Source organism: Oncorhynchus gorbuscha, linkage group LG01 (assembly GCF_021184085.1).
Source record: "Oncorhynchus gorbuscha isolate QuinsamMale2020 ecotype Even-year linkage group LG01, OgorEven_v1.0, whole genome shotgun sequence".
Taxonomy (NCBI): Eukaryota; Metazoa; Chordata; class Actinopteri; order Salmoniformes; family Salmonidae; genus Oncorhynchus; species Oncorhynchus gorbuscha.
Genome location: NC_060173.1, coordinates 37,244,106 through 37,269,140, shown reverse-complemented (window position 1 = coordinate 37,269,140; position 25,035 = coordinate 37,244,106). Strand labels below are relative to the sequence as shown.

General features: G+C 42.2%; 2 protein-coding genes across 2 annotated transcripts; one reads left to right on the top strand and one right to left on the bottom strand.

The window, feature by feature from the left end:
- Positions 1-1,090: 1,090 nt before the first annotated feature.
- Positions 1,091-19,162, top strand: anpepa (alanyl (membrane) aminopeptidase a). Its single transcript, XM_046351564.1, has 21 exons — positions 1,091-1,755; positions 1,879-1,917; positions 3,010-3,152; positions 4,190-4,332; positions 4,655-4,781; positions 5,021-5,175; positions 5,311-5,424; positions 5,548-5,691; positions 5,832-5,897; positions 6,107-6,172; positions 6,315-6,463; positions 6,890-6,975; positions 14,429-14,562; positions 14,952-15,007; positions 16,731-16,878; positions 16,998-17,077; positions 17,159-17,269; positions 17,494-17,661; positions 17,755-17,895; positions 18,267-18,348; positions 18,567-19,162. The coding sequence occupies exons 1-21, from the start codon at positions 1,166-1,168 to the stop codon at positions 18,726-18,728; spliced, it is 2,904 nt and encodes a 967-aa protein (XP_046207520.1). The 5' UTR covers positions 1,091-1,165; the 3' UTR covers positions 18,729-19,162.
- A 2,632-nt stretch (positions 19,163-21,794) lies between these two features.
- Positions 21,795-24,440, bottom strand: arpin (actin related protein 2/3 complex inhibitor). Its single transcript, XM_046351563.1, has 6 exons — positions 24,076-24,440; positions 23,651-23,726; positions 23,303-23,435; positions 22,865-23,071; positions 22,582-22,745; positions 21,795-22,392 (listed from the first exon to the last, which is right to left on the bottom strand). The coding sequence occupies exons 1-6, from the start codon at positions 24,165-24,167 to the stop codon at positions 22,384-22,386; spliced, it is 681 nt and encodes a 226-aa protein (XP_046207519.1). The 5' UTR covers positions 24,168-24,440; the 3' UTR covers positions 21,795-22,383.
- Between the last annotated feature and the right edge of the window lie 595 nt (positions 24,441-25,035).

Genomic DNA, 25,035 nt, shown 5'->3' with positions numbered 1-25,035 from the left:
GTGGTACCCCCATAGAGACTGCCAGAGGTCCGGACAACATGCTCTCCGATTTGACACACTGAACTCTGTCTGCAAAGTAGTTGGTGAACCAGGTGAGGCAGTCGCCAGAAAAACCAAGGCTATTGAGTCTGCCGATAAGAATACCGTGATTGACAGTCGAAAGCCTTGGCCAGGTCGGTTGGTTAGTTGAAAGTGAGCCTTTCCTGTCATGGGAAATAAAATACCTAATGGCAACATTTCTCACAGCTTAACATAAGACACCTTGTTCACAGTAAGACAACACTGAATAAGGGGGTGTACAAATACAGTATTTGAACTTTTAAAATGCAGAATGCAAAGAATATATTATCTATCTATTTTTGTAGAATCTTGGTTTACCACTCAAATAGATTTCCTACAGTGTAATTCTATTTGTCACAGACCTAATTTCCCATAATGTTTTGTTTTCTTCAATTTTTTTCTCTTGAGGTAAAAAAATTTGTGGTGAAGGGGAGGGGTATTCCAAATAATAATATGCTAAAATCCCTTCCCCCATAACTCACCCTCCTTGCGCAAACGCATGCTCCTAATTTTCCCTGAATACATAGTAATCCAGTGCTGGTGGGACACTCCGACGTTGTTTGGAAGACTGGTAGGGAACTCTTGAGGACTTAGAGGGCTGCAGCTCTTGCTGCTGTCCCACACAGCTGGTTCTATCATTACTTATAACCGTGAGGATCAACATGCTTTTTTTCTTGCTCTTAAATGCCATTTTTCTTTTGAGAGGAGCTTACACGTTATAAAGTATCACTTTTTGTACCCAGCACTTATTGAGAGGCTTGGGATGGTTGGGTGACAAAGCGGTCCCTTTTGAGGTTCACCTAACACAGGATTGGTGGTATGAGAGGATAACCAATGCCAGATGTGTGGAAGAACAATCTGACTGATTTTATTTAAATGAACATCGACCTCCTTCAGTATTACTCTTTGCTTGCAATGGCAAGTTAATGCTTAATCTATGAGCAATAACTGGTTAGAACATGCCCATAGCCGTGTGCATGTTTATGGGAGGTCAGATGGAGACAGAGCCAATTAAAAGCAGCTCAGTTCTGTTTCAAGTTCAGTTCTGAGTTTCAAGCTTTACCAACACAACAGGAGGCGGGAGGCTCTTCCAGAAGGACTGGACATGGCCATAGGAATATATATCTCAAAGGTTCTGGCCATAGCCACAGTGGTAATGACCGTCTCATCTATAGGAGGAATAATTACAATGATGATTGTGTATGAGACCGAAAGAATCAAGATAAATCCTACACCACCACCAACACCTAATGCCACTATTCTGTATCCAACTGGACCACCACCCAACCTGAGACTCCCTGGAAACCTCATTCCAGAGAGATATGAACTCGTCCTACAGCCTCGCCTCTACACCTTTATAAACAACGCTACCAACCAATCTCTCATCTTCACTGGAAACTCCACTGTGTATTTTAGATGTGTGGAGAAAACCAAAACTATCTTCCTTCACAGTAAACAGAATGTGACTGATGTAACAGTGAAAGATCTTGACAATAAAAAGACCATCAACGTTAAGAACACCATACTGTATAATAATGAAAGCAACTTCTTAGAGATTCGACTGGAAGGTGTTTTGGAGGAAGATGGGAACTACAGTCTCTTTACTGCATTTGAGGGAGAGCTCCTTGATGATCTGGCTGGTTTTTACATGAGTTCATACAAAAAAGAACCAAGCACAAAGGATGACACTAAAACGTAAGTGTTTTTTTTTGATAACTGCTGAAAAATGAAAAATATCAATTATTTGTCAGACAAATATGAAAAGAATGCTGTGAGATGGAAAATAAATTAGACTTTTATATGAAAACCCATTTACAGGTTGGTCGGGAATGAAACTATTGTCGACCTTGACGAAAGGTAAGACTTGTACAAATCTGATTAATATATGTTTACATCAATTATATTACATAACTGGATTGATCACCAACCGCCACCCTAAACAGTGCTCTGGTTGGATAGAACTTTCAGTATGATAAAGGCATGATCATATGGGCAATTTACAGGTATTAGTTGTCCAGCGACTCTGATTATAAGAGAAGCACACTTAACTCCTGAACCTGTAAAATGTCCAGACCTTTTGACCCACTGTGTCATTAGATCCAGACCTCTTTTGGCGAAGGCTGTTCTATGGTTACATCTAGGAGTCTATAGTATGAAAGATTATTCTGTTTCTGTCTCTTAAGTCCTGACAGGTTAGGTAAGGCAGCTTACTCTTTTAATATGCAGTGCTTCCTCAATGAATTAATGGTTCTGAAACCACTTGGTCTTTACACCTTGACACACATTAATATGTGATCATTACCATGATGTAAATCAGCGACCTGCTAGTTTACAGATCACAGTGCTTGAACAGAGAGCGGACACAAAGTTTCTCATGATTTGTATTCTATTGTACTCTCGTTTCTCTAAAAAACATGGCTAGTCTATAAACTAGCAGGTCACTGATTTACAGCATGGTAACGATCAAATATTATTGTGTGTGAAGGTGTCATGTTTTCTAAGGTAATACAAAATGTCCCTAGAAATGGGAATATATTTCCTTATTTCTTGACATATCAAATCACCCAGCAGTTGTTAGTCCTGTCTCGTATTTACAGTATATGCTCCGTAAAAAGAACCCCTGAGAGAATGTTGCACATTTTTCCTCTGTTCACTTCAGCAACAGCTTTGCTTCTCATTCCTTGAATAGATCAGGACAGTCATTTGACACAAATTGTTACTTCCTCATGGCTTTACAATTACAGTACTGTATCACGATAAATGTCATGTATCACAGTTCATACTGTAGACAGTTTGTACTGTAGACATTGGAAGCTTGTATACTTTAATAACTGAAAAGCTAATCGAATCAAAATGAACTAACAAGCAACTATTTTCTGTTTTGTATTGCTGTTGTTCAATTCTAGTTGTAATATTGATCCTATTTTTCAACAAATACTTTCCACACAGATTCATTGCTACTAGCCAAATGCAGCCAACAGATGCCAGGAAAGTATTTCCTTGTTTCGATGAGCCAGCCATGAAGGCTGAATTTAAAGTCACTATCATTCATAGGTTTGGTACGCACGCACTAGCAAATGAGAAAGCCACAGGTGAGAAGCACATTTCATTCTATTGTCATACAAGGCCAAAAGGTGTAGGCTATACTGTATATTCAATAATATAGACACAAACACTTATGACTTGTCAATAAATTAATAATTTTATATGCATGACTTTGTAAACTATAACAAGGTTTCCATCCAACCTTATGAACCTTATTATGAAAAATCCCACGACAGGCCTGATGGAAACAGCACAGTTTTCTGTACACTTTACAAACGTTGACAAAACTAAATACGTTAGACAAGATGGGATCTTTTTGTGCCGTTAAAATGTATTATGCGAGAAATAGTGGTGGAAAGCTATTATCCGCAAATGTTGATATAATAACCATCCTATCGAAGTAAACTTGGGAGTCATGCCTTGTGTGGTCCTCCCACTACGACTCCACAGTTTATTACGCTACAGATGAAATAACTTATGAACTTCACAGGGTGGTGAAAGTGCACAGTGATATTGATGCTCCTTTCTAATTCTGGTAACATATTGATCGACTACCATTTGACAAATAAAAACGTTTTGCTCTTGTCCATAATAATCCCATCGTGTAGACTAGCCTACCAGCACAGCCTACCCGCACTGCTCGAGCGCATGTTCCAGAGTAGGCACATTTGCTATTTAACACAACAGTTTTTGTGACATAAATAACGCTATCGTTAGACTTTTTAAAATGCGTTGGAGACACATTGAACTTTAGATTTTTCTTCGGCACATGAAAACTAAAGCGGAAAAGTACAGTTTGTGTGTGCTATGTCATCACTGAGTATCTTTTATCCGCAACAAGTCCATTTGGTGGAAACTCCACTGGTGGGAAATGTGCGTTTTGGAACGCTGATTGATATTCCCATGAAAATGTGTCACCTACTGTAGCTATAAATTCACAAATTATGAGGCTAATGCATGCATATACTGTTCCTATTCTTTTTGCTTACATTGAGTAAGCTATTTGCTGTAGATTGTGTCAAAAAAAGTTTTTTTCTTTCTTACTTTCACAGTAATCAATACATATTTTTAAAATTACTTTTAGGTACAACCCTTGTGGATATTGATGGAGAGAACTGGGAAGTCACTCGCTTTCAAACAACTAAGAAAATGTCAACATACCTCTTAGCTTTCACAGTATCTGATTTTGATTCCATAGTTTCTAAACATGAAAGAGTTGACATTAAGGTATGTATAGTTGCTGAATCATAGCTGTAATAGTGTATTATATGATATCAACAAAATGACTTGTATTTTGTAACATAGGTATAACAAGGACCATGTGAAAAGGTTTGTATATTTCAATGGCCATGTCAAAGAAAGTTGATACTGTAGTAAATGAAAAATGAATGGCAATTCCAGCTAGATTTCAGGCAAACCCCCATACTATTTGTACGTATTCAGTTTAGACTACACTGTTGATTTTCATGGTAGAAATGTGTTTACTCTCCATATCATATTGATATGATACTAAAACTCACTTTTTTATTCTCTGTTCGGTTTGTTAAAGACATATGCTAGACCGGAGGCCATAAAAGCTGGACATGCAAAATATGCTGCAGATATCACTGGAAATATACTGGCGTTCTATGAGAGTAAAGAAGTATTTGGCATGATTTATCCTTTGAGCAAGCTAGGTATGTGCACTATTGCACCATAACAATCTAAGATAAGCACTATTCAACAATTCATTTTGATCAAATCCATCTAATCAATTGAATTCTTTACTCCATAAATTACCTGTCTAAAACATTGTAAGAAGAACACTGATCATTTTGTGAAATTCAATTAAATCATCAGCTGAAATGTATTCAAACAGCATACGGTTATGTACAACTAATGCAATATAAAATAACCTCTTTCATATCTACTTTAGATCAGATTGCTCTACCAGACTTCAGTGCAGGTGCCATGGAGAATTGGGGCTTGGTAACATATCGTGAGACAGCTCTGCTATATGAGGAAGGGGTGTCTTCCACATCAGACAAAGAGTGGATTGCTACAGTTATTGCACATGAGCTTGCCCATCAGGTATGAAAACTCATAATTACTGTATGTCAAAATGTTGTAAAAGATGTATAATGTAAAGTTAACTACAATTCATTAAAACATGATATTGTAATGTAGTGGCATTTACTGTAACACCACTTATATATTTTTGTTCAGTGGTTTGGAAACCTGGTGACAATGAAATGGTGGAATGACCTGTGGCTGAATGAGGGATTTGCAACATATATATCCTATATGGGAGTGGATCACATTGAGCCAAAATGGAACATAGTATGTCCCCATCAACATTTAATAATATGACTTCCCATTCTCAGTATATTTGTTCTGCATCTATTGCATAAGATTGCAAATTGTGGTCACACTGAAGATGTTTCAAATGTTTTGTTTTTCCAGAAAGATCTGATTGTTCTAAATGACATCCAGACTGTATTTCAAGTGGATTCGTTGGCCTCATCCCATCCTCTAAGCTCTAATGAGGACGATGTTCAAACTCCTAGTGACATCACCGAGCTTTTTGATTCCATCACCTACAGGAAGGTCTGGATGCGACCAAGCCCAATGGGGGAAGAGAGACAATATCAAAAAAATATTTTTTAACATTGTACAGGAATGTTCTATATAGTGACGCAATGAGTTCATGTACTCTATGAATATGAATATATCTTTCCACTCTTCAGGGGGCAGCTGTGCTGAGAATGCTTTCAAATTATCTGAAGGATAAGGTGTTTATGGATGGTCTAAAAGTAAGTCAAAATATGTCTCTGTCCATTAAAGATGTAGAATGACTTATTGTCAGTGTGTGGAACATCTATGTGGTATATTTGTTTTTTTGCAATTATGCATATGGATGTATCAAAACTAATGGGAACCTTTTGTGGCTCAATAATCAATTACATTTTTGTATCCAATTCTTAAGAGTGTGTGTAAATAATATTGCTTCAAATTGTTTCAGAAATACCTTCAGGCTTTCCAGTATAGTAATGCTGTACACAAGGACCTGTGGGAATATTTACAGAAGGTAAAATATGATACAGTAGTTTTACCAGGGCTATTAACACAAAACTCATATGTATTTCTGTGCTTTCAAGCATGTAAAAAGTATAGAATACTTTAGCGGTATGAATACATGGTCTAAAATGCTAATGACATGAACGTTCTAGGCAGTGGACAACGACGGCAGCCACATTAAAGTTGCTGAAGTCATGGCAACTTGGACAATGCAGATGGGCTACCCAGTCATCACCATCAACACCACCACTGGGGACGTTTCTCAAGAACATTTCCTCCTAATTCAACCATCGGACTACAAGTAAGGCCAAGAAACACCACAGAGAGAGTGAAAACAAATGGAAGAGGTTTCCTGAATCAACGACCATCTCCTCCATGTAGAATTAGATGCTTAGTTTATGTTGCGTAAAGTTTATGTTGCGTAACTTGAAAAATGGTATCTTAAATTGTATTTTTTTTTAAATCAACATATGTCAAACACCTGTTTCTAATACATGCAAAATGACACTGCCTTAACATTCAGTTATGACATGTTTATGACAATATTATGACGCTGTTCTCATGTATATTTCAAATAAGACGTTACTATATTATAATCCTTTAAATTGGATTACATTGTAATGAATTAGGCCTACATTGAAGCATTTTATTCGCATATGTAAATATTAATGGCTGTAGGTCATAATATTATGCCATTGATTTTTTATGAATTTATCTCTTTCATTAGTTATACATGGCATGTCCCAATCAAAGTGATGAAGGAAGGTTTAGCTCCCACAGCATTACCTACACAAGTACTGACTGTTCCTAAAGGTAAGGAATATTACATTGAATTAACTTAGGTACACTATGTACAATTGTTTATGTATGTCTTAGTATCACCTAATTGAATAACATTTTCCCCAGGGTAATTGAGAGATCTGATCGGATGAGCTATGTTATGTGCAGTAATTCTCCATTATTATAGATAGACTGAACATGGAAAATATCCTTCTGTATACCAGGGTTGTGGGTCTCGAGACCACATATTGAGTGTATCGGTCTTGTCTTGGTTTTTAACTCGGTCTTGACTCGGTCTCGAACAGCGAGGACTCGTTATTTCTTCCCGAGACCAGCAGAGTAGAAATCGCATAATTTTCAGCTCCCATTCAGTCAACGGATTAAAACGCTTCCACAGGTCAAATATCCACACTCCTGTCATGATACATTAATATCTTGTCGCCTATTGGAACCTGGTTGGTGGGACATCCCAAGGATTCTGTTATAACACGGACCGAATTTCTTTGCTGCGCTAATACAGGTTGGCATTTGTTGGGATGACTCATGTACTGGAGGAAGGTCTGCAGGGTAGTCAATAGCTGGCACAGTCATACAATCTGATTTGAAACCTAACCACACTGATAACATTATGCCTAACACTGATCTTGAATAAAGACCAAAAATCACATTTTTGTTTTCATTAATTTTTAGTATATAAAGACAATTTTTTACTTTGCCACTGGCCAATCTAGTGGAAATCGTTTAGCTCTGCCTTCAGGACAAGATTCATCCCAATAAACGTCGCCTGCGCAGCTAGTAGGGAAGTATGGGATAACTATTAGTAAGGGCCAGTAGCGATTTTAGCATGTACAGTCTTGGCCAAAAGTTTTGAGAATGACACATATATTAATTTTCACAAAGTTTGTTGCTTCAGTTTCTTTAGATATTTTTGTCAGATGTTACTATGGAATACTGAAGTACAATTTCAAGCATTTCATAAGTGTCAAAGGCTTTTATTGACAATTACATGAAGTTGATGCAAAGAGTCAATACTTGCAGTGTTGATCCTTCTTTTTCAAGACCTCTGCAACCCGCCCTGGCATGCTGTCAATTAACTTCTGGGCTACATCCTGACTGATGGCAGCCCATTCTTGCATAATCAATGCTTGGAGTTTGTCAGAATTTGTGGGTTTTTGTTTGTCCACCTGCCTCTTGAGGATTGAACACAAGTTCTCAATAGGATTAAGGTCTGGGGAGTTTCCTAGCCATGGACCCAAAATATCAATGTTTTGTTCTCCGAGTCACTTAGTTATCACTTTTGCCTTATGGCAAGGAGCTCCATCATGCTGAAAAATGCATTGTTAGTCACCAAACTTTTCCTGGATGGTTGAGAGAAGTTGCTCTCGGAGGATGTGTTGGTACCATTCTTTATTCATGGCTGTGTTCTTAGGCAAAATTGTGAGTGAGCCCACTCCCTTGACGGAGAAGCAACCCCACACATGAATGTTCTCAGGATGCTTTACTGTTGGCATGACACAGGACTGATGGTAGCGCTCACAACAAGCTTTTTTTCCGGATGCCCCCAACAACCGGAAAGGGGATTCATCAGAGAAAATAACTTTACCCCAGTCCTCAGCAGTCCCTGTACCTTTTGCAGAATATCAGTCTGTCCCTGATGTTTTTCCTGGAGAGAAGTGGTTTCTTTGCTGCCCTTCTTGACACCAGGCCATCCTCCAAAAGTCTTCACCTCACTGTGCATGCAGATGCACTCACACCTGTCCGCTGCCATTACTGAACAAGCTCTGTACTGGTGATGCCCCGATCCTGCAGCTGAATCAACTTTCGGAGACGGTCCTGGCGCTTGCTGGACTTTCTTGGGCGCCCTGAAGCCTTCTTCACAACAATTGAACCACTCTCCTTGAAGTTCTTGATGATCCGATAAATGGTTGATTTAGGTGCAATCGTACTGGCAGCAATATCCTTGCCTGTGAAGCCCTTTTTGTGCAAAGCAATGATGACGGCATGTGTATCCTTACAGGTAACCATGGTTGACAGAGGAAGAACAATTTTTCCAAGCACCACCATCCTTTTGAAGCTTCCAGTCTATTATTCAAACTCAATCAGCATGACAGAGTGATCTCCAGCCTTATCCTCGTCAACACTCACACCTGTGTTAACGAGAGAATCACTGACAAGATGTCAGCTGGTCCTTTTGTGGCAGAGCTGAAATGCAGTGGAAATGTTTTTTGGGGATTCAGTTCATTTGCAATGCAAAGAGGGACTTTGCAATTAATTGCAATTCATCTGATCACTCTTCATAACATTCTGGAGTATATGCAAATTGCCATTTATACAAACTGAGGCAGCAGACTTTGTGAAAATTAATATTTGTGTCATTGTCACAACATTTGGCCACGAATGTACATCTTGGTGGGGCAAAAAAGAAATGTTGATGCATGCCAGAAAAGCCCTAAACAATACATTAATTGCACTATAATGGTGACAAACGGTGCTCACAGACTGATAGGGCCTACATAAAGCTGTCCCAACAGCAGTCCCAACATCTTACCACTGCTACACCTGGCTATCAGCAGAGCCTTGTCTGGCAGCGAAACAGTTAATTCAGCCTCATTTACTGCCTTTAAAAAAACAGCTGATATGGCTGACTTGGTTAAACAAATGTGGTTTCTAATGACAATTGAGCTGTACAAACTATGGCGCAAGGGGATGAGAAGCGGATAAGAGGGCAATCCGTATTTTAGATTAAAATATTAATGAGTGAGCTAGGACTGACGTAGTTAATATAACGATTTGTTTAGCACTTTTGAAATGTACAGAGACAGAATTCAGAACATGAGCCGTTCTTATTATATATATTATTATTATTATTATTATTCTTACAGTGCTCTCCCTGTACACCAAGTCAGAACCGTTGGATAAATAAAGGGGACATATAAGCAGACAATGAAAGCTCTTACAATATTCGATGATTGCATTTCTCTAAACAGGTTATAGGCTGGCTACATGTGCACTACCAAGTCAGAACAGTAGGTGAAATTAAGAGGGGTAAATAGACCAAATTATTAGGGTGAGGCACATGGGCTACTGACATCCTACTACACAGCATACACGTAGTATTGCTTTTTTAGTTACCGTATACATATCTCCCTGGCATATTACATAATTTATGTCGCAGCATACAATACATTTTTGTACTCGCGTTGTAGTACTATGCTCACTTGAAGGTAGGTGGTCTGGCAGTCCTTCATGGCCAATTCTTGTCATCAAAGTCTGGCATTCTCTAGATTTATGGGGCTTTCAAAACAACTGGGAACTCTGAAAAAAACATGGTCAAATCATGATGACGTCATTGATCTTCAGGTCGTAGCTATAGAAAAAGGCCGGATTTACAATTCAGAGTTGGATGACTGTGTAACGTCGTTCGTCTGTTGTTTGAAGAGAGTCAGACCGAAATGCAGCGTGTAGGTTATTCATGACTTTAATGAAGAATGTCGCGGTACATGAAGTAACTGATAATACGAAAACAACAAACGAGTGAAACTAATTACAGCCTATCTGGTGACTACTACACAGAGACAGGTACAAACACCCACAAAATACAACGCGAACTCAGGCTGCCTAAATACGGTTCCCAATCAGAGACAACGATAAGCAGCTGACTCCAATTGAGAATCGCCTCAGGCAGCCAAGCCTAACTAGACACACCCCTAATTACATTTACATTTAAGTCATTTAGCAGACGCTCTTATCCAGAGCCCTAATCATACACAATCCCAATTACTACAAACCCCAATACGAAAACACAACATATAAACCCATGTCACACCCTGGCTTACCCAAACATATACCAAAAACACAAAATATAATGACTAGGGCATGACAGAACCCCCCCCTCCTAAGGTGCGGACTCTGGGACGCACCTCAAGAGCATAGGGAGGGTCCGGGTGGGCATCTGTCCATGGTGGCGGTTCTGGCTCGGGACGTGGACCCCACTCCATCAATGTCCTATTTCCTCTCCTTCGCGTCCTGGGATAATCCACTTTCTCCGCCGACCATGGCCTAATAGTCCTCACCCTGATCCCCACATAACTGAGGGGCAGCTCGGGACCGAGGGGCAGCTCGGGACCGAGGGGCAGCTCGGGACCGAGGGGCAGCTCGGGACAGAGGGGCAGCTCGGGACAGAGGGGCAGCCCGGGACAGAGGGGCAGCTCGGGACAGAAGCAGCCTGGTACTGAGAAGAAGACTAGTACTGAGAGGAAGCTCAGTACTGAGAGGAAGCTCAGTACTGAGAGGAAGCTCAGTACTGAGAGGAAGCTCAGTACTGAGAGGAAGCTCAGTACTGAGAGGAAGCTCAGTACTGAGAGGAAGCTCAGTACTGAGAGGAAGCTCAGGCAGGTAGTAGGCTCCGGTAAATCCTGGCTGGCTGGTGGAACTGGAAGATTCAGGTTGTCTGGCCGATCTAGAAGATCTTGGCAGACTGGCACTTCTGGCGGATCCTGGCAGACTGGCACTTCTGGCGGATCCTGGCAGACTGGGAGCACTGGGCAGACTGGGAGCACTGGGCAGACTGGGAGCACTGGGCAGACTGGGAGTACTGGCGGCACTGGGCAGACTGGAGACTCCGGCAGCGCAGGAGAGGAGAAAGGCTCTGGCTGCGCTAAACAGGCGGGAGACTCCAACAGCGCAGGAGAGGAGAAAAGCGCTGGCTGCGCTGAACAGGCGAGGCGCACTGGAGGCCTGGTGCGTGGTGCTGGAACTGGTGGTACTGGCGCGAGGACACGCACAGGAAGCCTGGTGCGGGGAGCTGCTACCGGAGGACTGGTGTGTAGAGGTGGCTCTGGATAGACCGGACCGTGCAGGCGCACTGGAGCTCTTGAGCACCGAGCCTGCCCAAGCTTACCTGGCTCGATGCCCACTCTAGCCCGGCCAATAGGAAGGGCTGGTATGTGTCGCAGCTGGCTCTGCACCCGCACTGGAAACACCGTGCGCTCCATAGCATAACACGGTGCCTGCCCGGTCTCTCTAGCCCAACGGTGAGCACAGGGAGTATGCGCAGGTCTCCTACCTGGCATAACTATTCTCCCCTCTAGCCCCCCCCCAATAAAGTTTTTGGGGTGACTTTCCGGTTTCCAACTGCGTCGCCGTGCTGCTTCCTCATACCTGCGCCTCTCCGCTTTAGCTGCTTCTATTTCCTCCTTGGGACGGCGATATTCTCCCGGCTGCGCCCAGGGTCCTTTACCGTCTAATTCCTCCTCCCATGTCCAAATCTCCAAATGGTGCAGTCTCTCCCACTGCAACTGTTCTTCACGATTAACAGGGAGAGTAGGCTCAGGTCTGACTCCTGACTCAGCCACTCTCTCTCTGCGCTTTCCCCCGTTACTTTCCGTTTTCGCTCTGTATAGCCGTGCTTTCCTTTTCGAATCCATACGTCTATAGCCCTCCTCGCATTGCTGTAGGGAATCCAAGGCGGGCTCCTGCACTCGCTCTGGGTCGGCCGCCCACCTGTCGATTTCTTCCCACGTAGTATACTCCATGCTTCTGCTGTCCATAACGTCCTCCTTCAGATCCTGCCAGTTCACACGCTGCTCGGTCTGTGAGTGGTGGTGGGTGTTTCTGTAACGTTGTTTGTCTGTTGTTTGAAGAGAGTCAGACCGAAATGCAGCGTGTAGGTTATTCATGACTTTAATGAAGAATGTCGCGGTACATGAAGTAACTGATAATACGAAAACAACAAACGAGTGAAACTAATTACAGCCTATCTGGTGACTACTACACAGAGACAGGTACAAACACCCACAAAATACAACGCGAACTCAGGCTGCCTAAATACGGTTCCCAATCAGAGACAACGATAAGCAGCTGACTCCAATTGAGAATCGCCTCAGGCAGCCAAGCCTAACTAGACACACCCCTAATCATACACAATCCCAATTACTACAAACCCCAATACGAAAACACAACATATAAACCCATGTCACACCCTGGCTTACCTAAACATATACCAAAAACACAAAATATAATGACCAGGGCGTGACGGACTGTTCAAAATGTATTTTCCCTGTCGTTTATTCCTGACTTCCCAGTTGTCTTGAACTCACTGAAGTCAAGTTTCCGCAGTTCTGAGTTAACAGTTGTTTTGAGCGTGGCACAAATCATGCTTCATTGACAGCATGGCCAATGTTGAATGTTTACCATTTTAAACTTGGAAAAGAGACCCAGATTTGGGACCACACAGCCACTGTCACTGATTCCTTCCAAACAACTCATTGTTGAATTTGCAATTTCCAACTTGTTGTGTAATATTTATGTGCAATGGCTGATGAGCACCGATACGTTTTATCTATCATTTCTCTTAATTATTTATCTTCATATGACAAGGATTGAAAGGATTTGCCAGTAGATTGTCGACTTGATTCACGATGATGACTGCTAGCTAAGATTTTGAAAGTATGATTTTGACATGATCAGTCCAATCAAAGGTACTGTAGACATAATGTGATTTGACATAATTTTATCTGTGTCCAATGACCTCAAGCCATCTTGGATGGGCACTAGCTATACCCTTAGACTTGGTGGTGACGTAGTGTTCCAATGAGTGACAGAACACTGAGCCAATCACGGCGCAATGCTCCATATTTTCTGTTGGCTTGCTCCACCATCACAGAAAGCACTGAAAGAGGCTGAAACACCTGCATTTTGGAGCTGCCTTACTCAAGAAAGCAAAAAAGAAACCATGTTTGTATGCAGCTTTATTAACTCAATTATATATATTTTACATTGTTTGCAAACTGATATGTGACACATATTAATGCCAAAACAACACGCAAAACAGGCAAGCCCCCTCAAAAAAAATATATATATATTTTATATATACATATTTTTTTGTGCTAAAAATCTGGGTCTGATTGACAGGTAAGGGCAGAACGAAGAAGTTGTTACATATTTAGTATTTTTATCTATTATTTAGAGACCTGTTTGGGTTAGTGATCATTTGTAGAGTGGCTCTCTATTTTCCCTCTGCTTGCACTTTTTCACCATTCTAAATGTCAAAATTATCCATATGTTCTTCTGAAATATGAACACAGAAACACTAGGAATTCGGACTCTTATTATGGAGGTGATTTGAAACAATTGCAATCATGTCCTTAAATTGGACTCTCATTCATTTGGTCTCGGTCTTGTCTCGGCCCCCTCGCATCGGTCTTGACTCTGTCTCAGGCACCACGCCTCGGTCTTGACTCGGTCTCGGCCCCCACGCCTTGGTCTTGACTCAGTCTCGGCCACCTTGCCTCGGTCTTGATTCGGTCTCCACCCCCTCGCCTCAGTCTTGAATTGGTCTCCCTTTAGGTGGCCTCAAACACAACACTGCTGTATACTGTATGATAACAGCAAACCCAACTAATTAAATGGTGCTAGTCAGTAGTTCTGTCAATAAAAACCTAATTGAGGCAAAATGTAACTTTCATGTTCTGTATTTGCTCAACAGAGCGGAAGTCAGCATTCAAGTCTGAAGATGGCAAGTGGGTGCTTGCCAACATAAACTGTATGGGATATTTCAGAGTCAACTATGATCCAGCAAATTGGGATAGACTGCTCTCTCAGCTGGAAACTAATATTCATGTAAGTCTTCCTCATTTGTGTGGAACAGTATTGTTCATACAGTCCTAGTCAGACACAAAACAGCACATTATTGCAGGTGCTTAGAAGGCTACACTTGTGTACAATCATGAACTGTCCTTGACAGAATAAACAATGTAGCATTTTCTAAGGAGACTAGGTGATATTTTGTTATGGTAAGAAATATTTGGAGAGAATGTGCTGGACAAGGTTTTTGTATGTACATTCTTGTGAGTACATTGAAGAATGCCGGACACCTGGCATGCATCTGCTATTTGAAACCCCTTGTCACAGAACATGGAGCATGACCCTTAATAAGTCAAATAAGATGATATGCTAGCTCCCTTGTGTAGTTTACTTTAATAATTATAATTTATTTGATTTATTCACAGGAAATTCCACTCATCAACCGGGGACAGCTTATTGATGATGCATTCAACCTGGCAAGGTAGTCTCATCTAAGACTGATAAGTTCATGGTTTTCCTTCAAAATGTATATTCTGGTACACATGTCTTACACATTATAGGGATTGCATTTTAATGGTTTGAAATCTTATGGAAATCCTGCTTTCATGATGCAATTAATATCCTCTTTTGACTGCTAAGGTCTTCTTACAGTTGAAGTCAGAAGCTTTTCACAATTCCTGACATTTAATCATAGTAAAAATTCCCTGTTTTAGGTCAGTTAGGATCACCACTTTATTTTAAGAATGTGAAATGTCAGAATAATAGTAAAGAGAATGATTTATTTCAGCTTTTATTTCTTTCATCACATTCCCAGTGGGTCAGAAGTTTATATACACTCAATTATCCTTCCACAAGCTTCCCACAATAAGTTGGGTGAATTCTGGCCCATTCCTAGTGACAGAGCTGGTTTAACTGAGTCAGATTTGTAGGCCTCCTTGCTCGCACACACTTTTTCAGTCCTGCCCACACATTTTCTATGGGATTTAGGTCAAGGCTTTGTGATGGCCACTCCAATACCTTGACTTTGTTGTCCTTAAGCCATTTTGCCACAACTTTGGAAGTATGCTTGGGGTCATTGTCCATTTGGAAGACCCATTTGCGACCAAGCTTTAACTTCCTGACTGATGTCTTGAGATTTTGCTACAATATATCCACATAATTTTCCTCCCTCCTCATGATGCCATCTATTTTGTGAAGTGCACCAGTCCTTCCTGCAGCAAAGCACCCCCACAACATCATGCGTGCTTCACGGTTGGGATTATGTTCTTTGGCTTGCAAGCCTTCCCCTTTATCCTCCAAACATAATGATGGTCATTATAGCCAAACAGTTCTACTTTTGTTTCATCAGACCAGAGGACATTTCTCCAAAAAGCACTATCTTTGTCCCCATGTGCAGTTGCAAACCGTAGTCTGTATTTTTTATGGTGGTTTTTGAGCAGTGGCTTCTTCCTTGCTGAGCGGCTTTTCAGGTTATGTCGATATCGGACTCGATTTACTGTGGATAAAGATACTTTTGTACCTGGTTCCTCCAGCATCTTCACAAGGTCCTTAACTGTTGTTGTGGGATTGATTTGCACTTTTCGCACCAAAGTACGTTCATCTCTAGGAGACAGAATGCGTCTCCTTCCTGAGCGGTATGACGGCTGCGTGGTCCCATGGTGTTTATACTTGGGTACTATTGTTTGTACAGATGAACGTGGTACCTTAAGGCGTTTGGAAATTTCTCCCAAGGATGAACCAGACTTGTGGAGGTCTACAATATTTTGGGATGATTTCTTTTGATTTTTCCATAATGTCAAGCAAAGAGGCACTGACTTTGAAGGTAGGCCTTGAAATTCATCCCCAGGTGCACCTCCAATTGACTCAAATGATGTCAATTAGCCTGTCAGAAGTTTCTAAAGCCATAACATAATTTTCTGGAATTTTCCAAGCTGTTTAAATGCACGGTCAACTTAGTGTATGTAAACTTCTGACCCACTGGAATTGTGATACAGTGAATTATAAGTGAAATAATCTGTCTGTTAACAATTTTTGGAAAATTACTTGTGTCGTGCACAAAGTAGATGTCCTAACCGACTTGCCAAAACTATAGTTTGTTAACAAAAAATGTGTGGAGTGGTTGAAAAATGAGTTTTAATGACTCCAACCTAAGTGTATGTAAACTTCCGACTTCAACTGTAATGATATATTAAATGTTTATCTAGGGCCAAACATATTAATGTGACACTGGCTCTGAGAATTACCAAGTACCTCCGGAATGACACAGAGTACATACCATGGGAATCAGCACTGAGAAACCTGGACTATTTCATTCTCATGTTTGATCGCTCTGAGGTCTATGGCCCAATGCAGGTCAGTACTCAAATACAGATACTGTACATTAAAGCGCCCTGTTATCATAGGAAACTGTATTACTACACAGTTGAGTGACAAATAAGAGTGTAATAATATTTTTTCTATGCTATTCCCAGGCATACATGCGAAAGCAAGTTGGTGGCCTTTATCAACATTTTGAAAATGTCACTATAGTCCCCGAGGATCCTTCTGAACAGTGAGATTGTTTCGTCTCCCATAATCATCTGATATTTCCTCTCTGTAAGTATGTTATTAACATGTTATTATTTGTTCGCAGGTACAACCAGATTAACGCCATCTCAGTCGCATGCAGCAATGACATTGAAGACTGCCAAAAAATGGCAAAAAAGCTCTTTGACAACTGGATGACAAACAAAACCAGCAATCCGTAAGGAATTGAGTTTCATCAAACCAACATAGCCAGATGCACTTAGCTCTGTATTCCACAGTTGAATGGGGTAGTAATATCATTCATAAAACATAACACATTTATAACCTGTAATATGCGTGATATTGATTCAATAACAGAATACCAGAATGTTATATGCAATATTTTCCTTTTAACTTTAATGAACAGATATAGTTTCTCTACGATTATCCCCTCTGTCACAGCATACAACCCAACCTGAAGGCCACCATCTACTGCCAAGCTATAGCTGCTGGGGGAGAGAAGGAATGGGAATTTGCTTGGGGCAAGTTCCAGAATGCCACCATAGCATCGGAGAAAGACAAATTAAGATTTGCCCTCTCGTGCACCAGGAAGATCTGGCTCCTGAACAGGTTAGATTGTTTCCCTCTGTACCACCCTCTTCTGGGACATTAACTTTAGTTACTGTGCAACCATTTAACAGACATTTCCTTCTTATCTTGCAGATACCTTGAGTACACTTTGAACCCTGACAAGATAAGAAAAATGGATGCCATTTCTACCATCAACTACATAGCCAGGAATGTGGCAGGGCAAGCAATAGCCTGGAATTTTGTCCGCGCCCACTGGAACTACATCAGCTTGGAGTATGTTTGTTTCTGTTAAGTACTGTACATAGGGTTAATGTTACGACAAACAAGCCAGAGAACCAAGTTCCTTTCCAACTGAAATAATGGACTCATGATCTACTAGCAATTATACAGCTTAGATTTTTTTGTATGGTGTCTCATAAAAATCACCTAAATAAACCTCAAGCAATATACCAATAAGGAAGGCGTAGACCGATCAACCATGTCTGGTACTAAGGTCTCCTTGCTCAATCAGAGGAAATCACCTAAGCTACAATTTATCATCCATTTGTTTGGAGTTGCCAGGCAGTTATCTAAATTGGCTTCTATCAAACTGCTTGCTGAGCAAACATGCTCATCTTACCTCTGCCCTCCGCCCTCTTCCTCAGGTACGGAGGAGGGATCATGTCATTTGGCCGCCTGATTGAGGGAGTGACGCAGAGATTTTCCACGGACTTTGAGCTCCAAGAGGTGAGCTTCTCCCTATTGGTAACAGGCAGGCCTACAACAATATCTGAGTCACAAACCTCTCCTCCTTTGCCTCGATGACTAAATAGAATGTGGTGATTCAGCTGCAATGTCTGGGGATGAGAGACTAGGTTCAGCTGGTGGGAGTTGAATTTTGAGTAATCACTCTAATTACTGGTTTCCGCCCTAATTCTAACTTTTTCCTTATTGTTATTGTGCAGCTGAGGCAGTTCCAGAGCGACTATAATGAAGAGGAATTGGGTTCTGCGAGCAGGGCCCTAGAGCAAGCCATTGAGAGAACCCAGGCCAACATTAAATGGGTGAAGGAAAACAAGCAGACTGTTCTGGAGTGGTTTAGAAAAGAATCAAGTGAGAGCAGCTGAACTGAGCTGATGGGATGAATAACAGATTTTATTTCATTCTAATTACATACGAAAACAGGTTCCATATAATCAACATGCAATAATATTCTAAAATAAATATGTATATTTCAATGTTTGAAAGGAATTACGTCACTTTTAATTCAACAGGAAATTCTGTTTTATTTCAACAAGTAACAAATCCACCATGTATTTTTGAGACTTTCCAATATTGTTTACACTGACAAAGTACTTTCTCAGGTTCATTGAGAACTACAATTATTCTGTTAAGACTATCAAACAACACGCAACTATAGCAATAATATATTTGTAAAAGTATTATGTACCAAAGTATTGCATATTGCATCTTGCCATTTTCCTTTTTTAAATGTAAATGTTTGGGCTATCATGTTTGGAGGCGTGAGGAATATTCAACAATAAATATATACATAATTGTATCTAAGTGCATTATTTGTTAGTAAAGGGCTCAGAAAAACAGAGACATTTAGTTTATTTGTTACATGTTGTAAGGGTTTTCTTCTGGTGAAAGAGAGGCGGACCAAAATGCAGCGTGGTGGTTATTCATGTTTTTAATAAAGACGACTATACATGAACAGACTATATAAAACAAGAAAAGTGAAAACCTAAACAGACCTATCTGGTGCAAACACAGAGACAGGAACAATCACCCACAAAACCCAATACAAAACAGGCTACCTAAATACGGTTCCCAATCAGAGACAATGACTAACACCTGCCTCTGAGAACCATATCAGGCCAAACAGAAAGAGACAAACCAGACACAAAACATAGAATGCCCACCCAGCTCACGTCCTGACCAACACTAAGTCGCTCTGGATAAGAGCGTCTGCTAAATGACTTAAATGTAAATGTAAAACAAGGAAAACACATACGAACGATGGACAGAACGTGACAGAACCCCCCAACCCCCCCCAAGGTGCGGACTCCGAACGCACGACCTAGCGACCCTCGCCGCTAACCTTGGCCTAGGAAACCTAACAACGGGCCCCACTGGACTGAGGTAGCTCGGGACCGAGGGGAAGCTCGGGACCGAGGGGAAGCTCGGGACCGAGGGGAAGCTCGGGACCGAGGGGAAGCTCAGGAGTGAGAGGAAGCTCAGGCAGGTTGATGGATCTACCAGATCCTGGCTGGCTGGTGGATCCGGCAGATCCTGGCTGACTGGCGGATCCTGGCTGACTAGCGGATCTGGCAGATCCTGGCTGACTGGCACTTCTGGCGGATCCTGGCACACTGGCGGATCCTGGCACACTGCCGGATCCTGGCTGAATGGCGGATCTAACTGATCCTGGCCGACAGGTAGCTCAGACGGCGCTGGGCAGACGGGTAGCTCAGACGGCGCTGGGCAGACGGGTAGCTCAGACGGCGCTGGGCAGACGGGTAGCTCAGACGGCGCTGGGCAGACGGGTAGCTCAGACGGCGCTGGGCAGACGGGTAGCTCAGACGGCGCTGGGCAGACGGGTAGCTCAGACGGCGCTGGGCAGACGGGTAGCACTGGCGGCGCTGGGCAGACGGGTAGCTCAGGCGGCGCTGGGCAGACTGGAGAAAAAGGCTCTGGCGGCGCTGGGCAGCCTGGCGGCACTGGCAGCGCTGGGCAGACGGGTAGCTCAGACAGCGCTGGAGAGGAAGGCTCTGGCAGTGCTGGACTGAGGGGCTCTGGCGCCTCAGACTCCGGCAGCAGCGCCGGACAGGCGGGAGACTCCGGCAGCAGCGCCGGACAGGCGGGAGACTCCGGCAGCAGCGCCGGACAGGCGGGAGACTCCGGCAGCAGCGCCGGACAGGCGGGAGACTCCGGCAGCAGCGCCGGACAGGCGGGAGACTCCGGCAGCAGCGCCGGACAGGCGGGAGACTCCGGCAGCAGCGCCGGACAGGCGGGAGACTCCGGCAGCAGCGCCGGACAGGCGGGAGACTCCGGCAGCACTGGACAGGCGAGGCGCACTGTAGGCCTGATGCGTGGTACTGGCACTGGTGGTACTGGGCCGAGGACACGCACAGGAAGCCTGCTGCGGGGAGCTGCCACCGGAGGACTGGTTTGTGGAGGTGGCACTGGATGGACCGGACCATGAAGGCGTACTGGAGATCTTGAGAGCAGTCTTCACCAGACCCCTAGCACGCACCTCAGGATGAGTATGGAGAGCTGACCCAGGTGCCATTAAATCCCTGACACGCTCCATCGGGCGAATGTCATGCCTCATGCACCAAACCAGCAACTCCCTCATATCTCTCTCCTCCAATTTCCCCATTAACTCCTTCACAGTCTCTGCTTCGCTCACCTCCAACACCAGCTCTGGTTCTGAGCTCCTCCTTGGCTCCTCACGATAAACGGGGGGAGTTGGCTCAGGTCTGACTCCTGACTCTGCCACACTCACCCTGTGCCCCCCCCAATAAATTTTTGGGGCTGATTCTCGGGCTTCCGTCCGCGCCGCCGTGCTTGCTTCGCCAACCTCATTCTCCTGTAACCTTCCGCACACTGCTCCATCGAATCCCAGGCGGGCTCCGGCACTCTCCCTGGGTCGACCGCCCACCTTTCTATTTCCTCCCAAGTAGTATAGTCAATATTCTCCAAGTAGTGCAGCCCCTCTCACTGCTGCTGCTGCTGCTCGTTACCACGCCGCTTGGTCCGGTTGTGGTGGGTGATTCTGTAAGGGTTTTCTTCTGGTGAAAGAGAGGCGGACCAAAATGCAGCGTGGTGGTTATTCATGTTTTTAATAAAGACGACTATACATGAACAGACTATATAAAACAAGAAAAGTGAAAACCTAAACAGTCCTATCTGGTGCAAACACAGAGACAGGAACAATCACCCATAAAACCCAACACAAAACAGGCTACTTAAATATGGTTCCCAATCAGAGACAATGACTAACACCTGCCTCTGATTGAGAACCATATCAGGCCAAACATAGAAATAGACAAACCAAACACACAACATAGAATGCCCACCCAGCTCACGTCCTGACCAACACTAAAACAAGGAAAACACACACGAACGATGGACAGAACGTGACACATGTACACAAGTAATGTATTCATTCATGCTGGTAACCCAAACAGTTTTTGAATATTTTATTTTGAGAATGCATGATTTAAAATCACCTACTGTAGCCTACATCTATTTGGCAACTCCATACATTTGCACACACTAATAATCTGATTAGCAGACAATTACAATTCTACTAATAAAAGTTATAACTCTGCTCTTGCATGACCAATCTTACCCAATTGATGGTTTACATTTTGGATGACACACATGAGTAGAACAACCCCATCATATAAATTGACATATTTGTTTTATTACAAGGTTAATATGTGCAGTACATATCATTTGTACCCTTCTACAAACAAGGATACATTTTCAGTAGAGAGAAAGTAGAGAAGTAAAGCATGTATGATGTTTACTAAAGACAGGTTCAAAGCAATACATGTACACCCCTGTACCGAAGATACACTGCAATAGCCAGATTTGTCAACTTCTTCTAGAGAACTCTATATTACAAAAGGAGTTCTGAATAAAACATGAAATGACCCTCTTCCTCTTTAGTGTGCATATCCTGCACAAGCAATGTTAAGAGGGTGGAACCGTGGAGTACAAACCATCACAGGAATAAGGAGGTTTTACTGTGCAATTCCATTCATCTCCTCATTCATCCTAAAAATTGAAACACAGTGATAGAGGTTTTAAAATTGAAATGGGGGTGTCATATAATATATACAGTACAGAGAAAATGCTATAATGTATGTAGATAATTTAATTAGACTGTAGATCATTTTTGACATGTTCTTCAAAAATGAGCAAGGGGAAAAAAATCGTGCCTCAGGAATCTCCCACTCCTCTTACCCATTCCTCCTCATCTGCTCCTTCGCCATGGCCTTCAGACTTCGTTGCACTGCTGGAATCGGATTTGTTGGACATTATTTTGTCTGTCCACGATGCTCCTGCCTCTTTGTCTCCGGCAAAATTGCATTTGGTCACTGTGCCTCCATCGACTTTGGCCAAGGAAACTGAAAGAGCAGACCAAAACTAAGTACATAATGCTCACCCTGTCTAGAGCTACAATCAAACTGGGAGTGGAACTCCGGTTTAGGCAAATTTTCAAGGGATTGCTGAACATCAAACTTACAAATAAATGGGCCATCGCCTTTGGTTTTCAGTCTAATGTCCTGGCCTGTTTCTAGTTCAGTCTTGCTCATCTCTCCCTCTGGGTACCAGAACGCATAGGTCCCACTTAGACAGTGTTTCCCTGTCACTTTCACCAGATCCTCCTTGGTCACTAGGTTTTCCAGCTGGACCTCAGTGAGACAATCAGTCTCTCCTTTAGCCTCCACCTCTGCACGGTAGAAACAAACAAACACACCAGTTCAGATAGCACCACTAGAGTTGTTTTTACAAAGAATATAGTATGGTGGTAAATGAATGTTTTTACATAATTTTGAGAGTCCTTGAACAAGCTTTGACAAGTAAATGTAAAGTGTTACCAATAAGGTATCATCTGTGAATCATCTGACCTTAGACTGTAGACCTATTCACAATATTGTATGAAGTGGATAAGAATACTCACTGAATGATGACATGAGATAACCAGTGTTGACCTTTTTGGTATCACTGAAGTTTGGTTCAATTTCCATTCCTTTAGCATCAAATTTCCTTTGGTGGATTCGACTAGGTTTGATGTATAGGACATAGAAACGGTCCTGCCAATACAGCACAACATATGGCAATCTAGATAGTTTAAATTAGGAGTCCTAGAAAACCAAGTAGGCCTAGTTCCTCATGGGGTCATCACTGATATGATATAATATAAATAAAATAAATACAATATAAATCAAATGTAAATAAAATAGCCTAATAACAATCAAATAGCCTAATCATATTTTATTGAAGAGGTTATTCTATGATGTCAGTTTACCTTCTGATTGTTGACGTCAGTGATAACATGGCGTGAGACATCAACCAACTTTCCCTCTAATATGACACCTAGACCACTGTGGGAGAAAAGGATTGTAGGCTCCAGTATACCATTTTTCAGGACTGTAGTTTAGCCTATATGCACGAGTTCTTCATTCCCTCTCTATATCTCTCACTCACTCACTCACTCACTCACTCACTCACTCACTCACTCACTCACTCACTCACTCACACACACACACACACACACACACACACACACACACACACACACACACACTCTCACAGAGCCATCTACTAATAAAACATTAGGCATATTTAAGTATTATAGTGTAGCTCTATGCAGTATTATAGTTTATCTTTATGCAGAATTACAGATTCTCTGCAGGCAGCGTAATAGCTTTGATCTGCATCACGGCATCATACCTCTGATATGAGGAGGGGGCCCACGCGTGCTCAATCTTTTCATTGTGAACAGGTTTATTCTGCAAGGACGTATTGTTATAAATTCGGCTCATTTTTTACTCTAGAGAAAGCAACAACCACACCGTTTTGATACTCGAAAAACCGAAGCAAAACTATCCCGTGACTTCCTGATTCTACGTCAAATGAGGAAAAAGTGTCGTTGTGCTCGTTTTGAAAGTCGGTGTGTCCCGAAATTATGTAAACGTCATACCACTGGAATTGACGACCAACAGCACGGAGTAAAACAGGTGAGTAAAACATCAATCAGATCAGAAAAAACAGGAATATACATGTTTGATACTGAAATTAAATGATACTGTTTGGTATTGGAACATTGGCTCTGATTCCAATAGGCTGACCCATAACAGTCTACGGTGATGTGAATGGGCAGGAGAGGAGGCTGGTTGGATGAGCTATAGGAGGAAGGGCTTATTGTAATGGCTGGAATGGAATTAATGAAACGGAGTCAAACGTGGTTTCCATATGTTTGATACCTTTCCATTTACAATGAGTCCGTCCTCCCATAGCTCATCTGATGGGCAGCAGCCTACTCCCTCTCCTAGGTCCAGGACTCTTCACCACTAATGCTTTCTTACGCAGTAGGTATAGAGTTGTTCTGCTAAGCATTCTGCATGTGCCCCCTGTGTATTTTTATTTATTTATCATGTATCCTATTTTTGAAAATGTTTACCAGTGTGTGTATTAATGTTGCCCTGCCATACCCCATATGTTTAAAGTAACTGCCCAGTGTTTCCAGATTTCTAATAAATATGACTTAAATACAACATGAGTGAAATATTTTTTCTTCCAAAAACATATTTATTAAGTATGTTAAAAAACAGATTTTTTTGTGTTGGAACCCCAGCAACAGAATAGGGTGGGGGCGTATACCAGTCATTAAAAATATGAATGCAAGTAGTC

Bases quoted from the DNA above. Each gene is read 5' to 3' on its own strand.
- anpepa (XM_046351564.1), top strand. From the start codon at position 1,166: ATGGCCATAGGAATATATATCTCAAAGGTTCTGGCCATAGCCACAGTG. The intron at 17,270-17,493 runs GTAAGGAATTGA...CCTCTGTCACAG, and splicing joins ACAAACAAAACCAGCAATCC to CATACAACCCAACCTGAAGG. The intron at 17,896-18,266 runs GTATGTTTGTTT...CCTCTTCCTCAG, and splicing joins TGGAACTACATCAGCTTGGA to GTACGGAGGAGGGATCATGT.
- arpin (XM_046351563.1), bottom strand. From the start codon at position 24,167: ATGAGCCGAATTTATAACAATACGTCCTTGCAGAATAAACCTGTTCAC. The intron at 23,727-24,075 runs GTATGATGCCGT...TTTCTCCCACAG, and splicing joins GCCCCCTCCTCATATCAGAG to TGGTCTAGGTGTCATATTAG. The intron at 22,746-22,864 runs GTAAGTTTGATG...CTGCTCTTTCAG, and splicing joins AGGCGATGGCCCATTTATTT to TTTCCTTGGCCAAAGTCGAT.